This window comes from Sapajus apella, unplaced genomic scaffold, assembly GCF_009761245.1.
Source record: "Sapajus apella isolate SASKATOON/1434 unplaced genomic scaffold, GSC_monkey_1.0 scaffold55, whole genome shotgun sequence".
In the NCBI taxonomy this organism is placed as follows: domain Eukaryota; kingdom Metazoa; phylum Chordata; class Mammalia; order Primates; family Cebidae; genus Sapajus; species Sapajus apella.
The window spans coordinates 6,207,914-6,215,694 of record NW_022436995.1 but is presented as its reverse complement, the minus strand read 5'-3'; the positions used below and the strand labels follow the sequence as shown (position 1 = coordinate 6,215,694).

The 7,781-nt window shown below is 49.6% G+C and overlaps 1 protein-coding gene and 1 pseudogene across 1 annotated transcript in view; both read left to right on the top strand.

Annotated features, from left to right (window-relative positions):
• Window positions 1-1,726, top strand: part of LOC116527551 (cleavage and polyadenylation specificity factor subunit 6-like) — a 2,309-nt gene extending 583 nt beyond the window's left edge. The window contains exon 2 of the mRNA XM_032244538.1: window positions 810-1,726. Coding sequence (XP_032100429.1) covers window positions 810-1,226 — 417 coding nt within the window. The 3' untranslated portion in view covers window positions 1,227-1,726. The remainder of the gene's footprint in view (window positions 1-809) is intronic.
• Window positions 1-2,235, top strand: part of LOC116527698 — a 5,228-nt pseudogene extending 2,993 nt beyond the window's left edge.
• The last annotated feature ends 5,546 nt before the right edge of the window (window positions 2,236-7,781 follow it).

The window sequence follows — 7,781 nt, the reverse complement described above, 5'->3', positions numbered from 1 at the left end:
TCCAGAGTAGCTGAGACTACAGGCACACACCACCATGCCCAGCTAATTTTTGTATATCTTGTAGTGAAGGGGTTTTGCTGCCATGTTGCCCAGGCTGGTCTGAAACTCTTAAGCTCAAGCCCACCTCAGCTGCCCAAAGTGCTGGGATTACAGGAGTGAGCTACCGTACCCAGACAGCACTTACATTTTTAAAGTTTATACACAGTACCATCTAATGTGATTTTGTTTTATTTTTTAAAGTCGATATGGGAATCTTGCTACGTTGCACACACTGGTCTTATAAACTGCTGGCTTCAAGCAATCCTCCCATCTTGGCCTCCCAAAGTGCTAGGATTACCGGCATGAGCCAGGGTTCCTAGCCTGATTTCAGAGTTAAGAATGTTTGGACTCTATTTTATGGTAAAAAGGAAGTCAAAGTTACCTTCCCCTAGATAGCCAAATGCCTCTCAGATGGGGTTGTTAGACACTGCTTTAATTTAATATGGAAAGGACTTTTCGCTTCCCCTTCTCCAAGTTTCAATAATTCTTAACAGAGGGAAACAGCAACAAAATTTTGCTGCAGTGGGTATTAAAGAAGGGAAAACAATCCTGAATGCTGGAGTCAAAATGCCCAAGGGCGGAGGCACCAGGGTTCTCTCCCTGGCTTGGCTGTGCACCAGCAGTGTGACCTGGAATCGGATCTCACTGGAGCTCAGTGTCCTCGTCTATAAAATGGGCTATTGAGCTACACACTTGGCAGGTCTTTGCCCTAAAGGTCATTTTCAAAATAAAAAATTATGCCACTTCCCTTTTCTCACATTAACCCTAAGAGAGAAAGAGGAAGCGGGAGGCCCGCACACGGAAGCAATTTGTGCGCAGACGTTCCTGGGCTAGGAGAGGAGCCTTCGGGTTGCTGCAGAGACGGTCACCCGCGCCTGCTGCACCTTCACCGGCGGTGCGGAGAACTGCAGCGCGGCTCGGCGCACGGGCTCGCGAGGGCTGCGCAGCCACCGCGGTGTGCAGGACGGGGAGCGGCGGCTGACATGGCCGCTGGGCGTCCCAGTGCCCGCCCCGGCTGGGGGCCCTGCCCTGCCACTATCTCCGAGGCTTACCGCCGGTGCCTCCCGGCAGGGCGGCTCCCCCAAAAACCGCCCGCAGCCAGCCCCGTGGAGCTGCACCCGCCCCCGCCCCCAGGACCGGCCCCTCGCGGACAGGGCCAGGACTTCCCTGGGCGGCTGCAGCCGTGAGCCACCCCTGTTTTGTTAAACCCACACTCTGCCATTCAGGCTACACTTGCCCGTTGCCATGGGCATTTTCTGTGTTGTTGACACAAGCAGGGACACGGAATCCCTTGACTTTGAGTTGCAGATCATGGGTGTTGGCGTCTCCCCTGTGTTACCAGGAAGGGTGGAAGGGGCTTCAGCCTCCATTCTCACTTTCCTTGTCAAGGAGTTGGCTAAGCACCAGGAGTTTTCTCTTAAGCTTCTCTCAGGTCCCCTTTCCATAAGAGGTGAAAAGTTTTCAGAGAGGTGGGCAGCTTTCTCTCTATTCTCAAGGGACCACTTCACACACCCCCTTTTCACCTCCAGAGTAGATGGAACTGTGGAACCATGGAACCCTGCCCGCTGTTGCTTCTGTCATCCCCTACTGGGACCAGAGCCACAAAAGCCCTAACTCTCTCCAGCCTGCAGGCATCCCAACAAGAGTAAGCGAGGAGGCAGAGACCAGGAGGACAGCAAGAGGCTTGAGCCCGCAGAGAGGGCTTGGGAGCACAATGCCGAATGTGGGTCCAACCACTGCTTCTCAGTGGGGTGAGAGAGTGGTGTGGGGAGAGCCGTGGGCATTTAGGGCAGGACAGTGTCTGCCCCCCCAACTAGGAAAGGGCTGCATTGTATCATCATATCTAGCCGCTCCCACCCCCACAACCCCTATGTATGGAATGCAAGTAGCACCTCCCCATCATTGTGACAACCCAAAATGCCACCTCTTATGTCCAAGCACCCTCTAGAGAGTGAGGTGTTTCCTTAGGTTGAAAACCACTGTTAGATCATTCCTAAAAAATATTTCAAAAGACATCAGTTCCTTAAGATGTAAGTAGGTATATGAAAAGAGTACCATGCTGACATCAATATCATGTTAGGTTTGGGAAATGGTGGGTTAAAAAGTGGAACAGGATTTATTTACAGGACCTCTCAGAACCTTTAATATATAAAAATATATGTTTAGTGATTTTTTTTTTTTTTTTTTTTTGAGATGGAGTTTCACTCTTATTGCCCAGGCTGAAGTGCAATGGCGTGATCTCGGCTCAGCACAACCTCCACCTCCTAGATTCAGGTTATTCTCCTGCCTCAGCCTCCTGAGTAGCTGGGATTACAGGCATGCACCACCACACCTGGCTAATTTTGTATTTTTTAGTAGAGATGGGGTTTCTCCTTGTTGGTCAGGCTGGTCTCGAACTCCCAAACTCAGGTGATCCACCCGCCTTGGCCTCCCAAAGTGCTGGGATTACGGGTGTGAGCCACCACCCCCGGTCATAAATATATGTTTTGAATCACCAAGAGGGAGACGGAGTATGCAGATCCCCAAATTTAATTGGCTCTGGAATTCTTTCTTTGTGGGACCCTTTTGAGTAGAACCCACCTAAGATACCTGTGAACTACATTTTGTTGTCCAGAGCACTCTCTGGGGACTTCTGTATCCTCCCAGTGTGAAGTGCAGGAGTGAGCAGTCAAAAGGCCCTTATGTTCTTACTGAACTGAATCACCTAGAATGTGTGAAGATACCAGGAAGGAGGCCAGAGCTTCAGGAAACCGCTGCAAAGATGACCTCACAAAGAAACCATTGTGGCGAGGCTTCTGGAGCACTCGAGGTGATGTGACGTGTCCTGTTCCTGAGAGCAGGCCGTCCGGCTGGCGCCTGGAGCTTGCATGGCTTGGGGAAAGGAAAATAGCCCAGGTGTTTGGAAGAGAAGTATGTGTGGATAGAATTATTCAAATGCTGACTTATGGATTGGGTCTCCTCTCCCGCTGGACTGGCAGCCTCTGTGTGGACGGCTTTGCCCAGGAGATGGGTCACAGCAGCTCTGGTGAGATGCTGGAAACATAAGCCCAGGCAGATATAATGGCAGCGAGTCACAGTAAACCAACAGCCATCAGGTGCTCAGAAGGGAAGCCGAAGCCAGGGGACTCACTGTGCGGAGCTAAGCGAGGAGTAGGACTCTCCTGTTCAGCAAAACACAAAGAGCAGAGTGTTTAAGCCCAAGGATCAGCTTCCTCTAAATTGAAGCCCAAGCTGTGCACGCTGAGCTCCGGGGCTGGGGATACAATCGCCTGCCACATGCAGGAGGATGCCACCCAAACATACCCATTTCTCCCGGGGCAGGGGCAGGGGCAGGAGAGATGGGGCCCTACCACTTTCTGTGTAAAACTGGGTGAGCAGCCCAGCGCCCAGGCCGAAGCACCTCGCCTGTACCCTCCCAGCCTTGTAATCTGCGTTCTGCTCGCCATGTGCTCTGTGCTAGTGAAACTGCCCTCGCAGCAGAAATACACTGTTGGCTCTTAAGTTTTTTCCAGACTAACCAGACTGGCCAATGCCTGTGGCTCTGTGTTCAAAATAAAAGTGCCTAAGAAAGAAAAGAAAATGCAGGTAGGCAGTCCCCACTTCTCCAGGGCTGGTGCGCTCTCGGGATCCTGCCTCGGCCTGTTTAACAGCCCAGAGTAGCTTTAAAAAAAAAAAAAAAAAAAAAACCCTGAACAACCTTTTTTTGCACATGGGTCACAGTCAAGCTTCTTAAACTTGGATGACAGTAAACCTATGACTAATTAGATAATGAAAGCCACAAGTCTGGAGGCCCGGGCAGGGTTCTGCTGTGGAATCTCCGGTGGCCTATTCCGTAGGCTAGCGCCTCTTGTCTCCCCCATAGCAGAAATGCCTTCGTGAGTTTGAAACCCTCTGTGCTGACCTCTACATCTTCTCAAGGTCAGTTCTCCATGTTCATGGCTTCATGCCCCAACCCTGCATCCCTGTCCACTGCAAGGAAGGAGGAAATCTAACCCACCTGCCACAGCGCAGCCCACACTCACCACCCTGCCCGACAGGAACATGACGGAAGGTTTCCAACCAAAACCAAAGTTACTCAGCAAAGCTTCCTGCCAGGCAGTCATGCTGGAGGGCGCAGCGTGCCTCCCTCAGCCTTTTCTGTTCTATGAAACTTCTCTGCTGTAAGCACTTGAGAGCCTCCCCACATCCTGGGGAGAGTGGACAGAACTTCAAAGCAGGCACGGCTACAGCTTCGAAGCCCCTGGGTTGCTTCAAAGACTCTGTCTCCTCCCAGTCTGAAGCTTCTGGTGAATGTTTCTCCCTCATTTCTGAAACAACAGATAGAGCTGCTGAAGTTTACGACGTCCCCCAAGGCATTTCAGTGTTTCTGCTTTTAATCTAGGGCCCAAGTGAGCACCCACAAGAATGCCCCGGACTCTGACCGCCTCAGGATGTGTCCTGCAATTTACATCCCGGAGATGCCTCTGCCTTCACTCCACCCTGGTGCCTCCGCCTCCACGGCAGCCGCCTCTTGGGCCACCCCTGCCTCTTTCCTTTCTCCATCATGCCAAAAAGTGCCCTCGTCCTCTGACGGTGGAAGATGGGATGCAACTAAGGGTCGGGATGGTCTATGTGATTTTTGTACACTATTCCAGAATAGTATGTGGTTGCTTTAAAAAGAAGGCTGGGGACAGTGGCTCACAGCTGTAATCCCAGCACTCTGGGAGGCCGGGGCGGGAGGATCACGAGGTTAGGAGTTAGAGACCAGCCTGGCCAACATGGTGAAACCCTGGCTATAGTAAAAATACAAAAAGTAGCCAGGTGTGGTTATGCATGTATGTAATCCCAGCTATTCAGGGGGCTGAGGCAGGAGAATTGTTTGAACGCAGGAGGCGGAGTTTGCAGTGTGCCGAGATCACTCCACTGCACTCCAGCCTGGGCAACAGAGCGAGACTCTGTCTCAAAAATAAATAAAAAGAAAAAAAAAATGTGTCTTTCAAATTTTTGAAGCCCTTTGATTTCAGGAAGCTGTGGGCCGTGTTTAGCCTGTGGCTCTGTGGGCCCCTTGGCTGCTGCTGCCTACTCCGGAGTGTAAGGTTGCCAACATAAGAAGCAAGAGTAATTTGGATTTGTGCTTCTTAGTAAAAACCCTTTGCCATTAACCTGCAAAACTCCAGAGGGTAGGGGATCTCACACTGAGGATGCCTGTGAAATAGTGGGCATTCTCCAATGATTGTTGTTGGATTCATGTCATTCCTTAAAGAAAAAAAAAAATCAAAGGAAGTCACTCTTAGGATGGTAGATTTGCAAGTGTTTAGGCCAAACGTGTTGAGAAATTGCACATATACTGCGTATATCTCATGTCAGCAGGAACTTATGCTACAAAACTTCTTGTTTCACCCGCGATCTTATCATCTGTATCGGGCAGACTAAGGCCTGGCAAACCAGATGAGCCTTCAGGAGATCTGCAGACTGATAAGGGCATTTGAGATAAAGAACTCGCATAGAGTTCTAAAACCAAAATGAAAAGTAGAAAGATGATTGTCCTGTGAAGTGGCCCCAAGCCTCAGACCATCACCGTCTGCCTCTGGCCTCACTTGAGGGCCAATGAAGATGCTCAGTACAGAGCCTCTTAGCTGTGGTTGTGACTTCCTGGCTGGCCAGGCCGAAAGTAGGGGGAGGAAGAAGTGCTGTGGTGAGCTCTGTGACTCAGGGGGAAGCAGCCGGGACATGAGCCCAGCGCGCCTGCCTGGGGTTGCTGCAGGGAGGTGGCCTAGGGACAGATGAAGCTGCAGTGGGGACTACCTCCCCTGCAGAAGCAGCTTTCTTGTCCCTCCTCATCCAACACATCCCAACTTAAAAAACCATTATGTATAACTCGGAAAGCAGGTCCATGCTGCACTTGTGTGTGTCCTTCCAGATTTCTTTGTTCCTGGGGGGGAATCGGCAATAAACATCACATTCCTTTTCAGTGTTAGGTTGCGACTGCATCAAAGTTAAGAAAAAAAAGTTGTAGTCAAACCCTCTATTAACAGATAAATTTAAGTAAGAACGGTGGAAGTTCCTGCCAGCTGCTGATGATGGGTTTTCCAGAAGGGAATGATATGCCAGCAAGGCAGTGATTAAGTGTGATGACAGCTACCAATTTAGTGAAGGGTCAGTGGTTTTCTTGTATATTTATTTATTTTTTATTTTTATTTATTTATTTATTTATTTGTTTTGAGACAAAGTCTTGCTCTGTCATCAGGCACCAGGCTGGAGTACAGTGGTGCGATCACAGCTCACTGCAACCTCTGTCTCCTGGGTTCAAGCAATTCTCCTGCCTCAGCCTCTGGAGTAGCTGGGACCACAAGTGCAAACCACCACGCCCAGCTAATATTTTTGTATTTTAGTAGAGACGTGGTTTCACCATGTTGGCCAGGATGGCCTTGATCTCTTGACCTTGTGATATGCCCACCTTGGCCTCCCAAAGTGCTGGGATTACAGGTGTGAGCCACTGCGCCCGACTTTATTTTTATTTTTTTCTAAGACAGAGTCTCACTCTCTCGGCCAGGCTAGAGTGCAGTGGTGCGATCTCAGCTCACTGCAAGCTCTGCCTCCTGGGTTCAAATGATTCTCCTGCCTCAGCCTCTCTAGTAGCTGGGATTACAGGTACGTGCCACCACGCCCGGCTAATTTTTTGTATTTTTAGTAGAGATGGGGTTTTACCATGTCATCCAGGATGGTCTCAATCTCCTGACCTCATGATCTGCCCACCTTAGCCTCCCAAAGTGCTGGGATTACAGGCGTGAGCCACCGTGGCCAGCCATTATTTATTTATCTTTAAATTTTATTTTAAATTGAAACCTTCTGAGTATACACTGATTACTTACTTGAAATAATACTAAATAGCAGCATTATGGTAACAGCAAGAATTCAACCACTTCCTGGCAAGTAATAAGTATGTTTCATTTTATTCTGCTTTTCTAGAGTTTATAAATTACTTAGAAGTATACTCTAAGTCAGGTCCACCCAGATCTAAGGAAACCTTCCTTGGTGTCCCCTGAGTTTGCTAATCTTAAGATGGTCTCTGGGAACATTCTGAGCAATGAGACCAAGCCCCTGTCCCCCAGGCCATCTGCAGCCACCAAGCCAAGGCACTGGGCCTAGAGGGCTACATGTGGGTCGTAATGAGCCATCTGGCTGCCTGGCAGAAGGCATCCACAGGCAGGTGTCTGAGACGCTACTGACATTACCACTGACCCTTGCCAAGAAGCGGGTTTGATTTTATCCAGAATGGCACAGTGTGGTGGTGAGAATGCATCTTCCTGGTCCAGGACACTTTCAGGAACTAGGCTAAAAATTCTCACCCTCAAAATTGAATATTTGCCTGAGCAGTAGAGGGTACAGTTTCCCTGGGTTGTTCTGTGATTTCATTCTGACCATTTTCCTCCCTATCTGGAACAAACCTGGCCTCTACACATCTTGCTTTGCATATGTCCTGATCAATCACAGGGGGCAGTGTCAAGGCTTGGCTTCTGGAGGTTTTCTTTGTGTATTAGGGTTCTTCGGAGAAACAGAACTAGTAGGAGATTGTGTGTGTGTGTGCGCAGATAAATAAAAGGAAATAATTTATGAGGATTGGCTCATGGGGCCATAGAGGTCGGGAAGTCCTATGATCTGCCATCTGCAAGCTGGAGACCCAGGAAAGCTAGTCATATAATACAACCCATGTTGGAAAGCCTGGGAACCAGGGGAGCTGATGGATGAGATCTCAGTGGAGG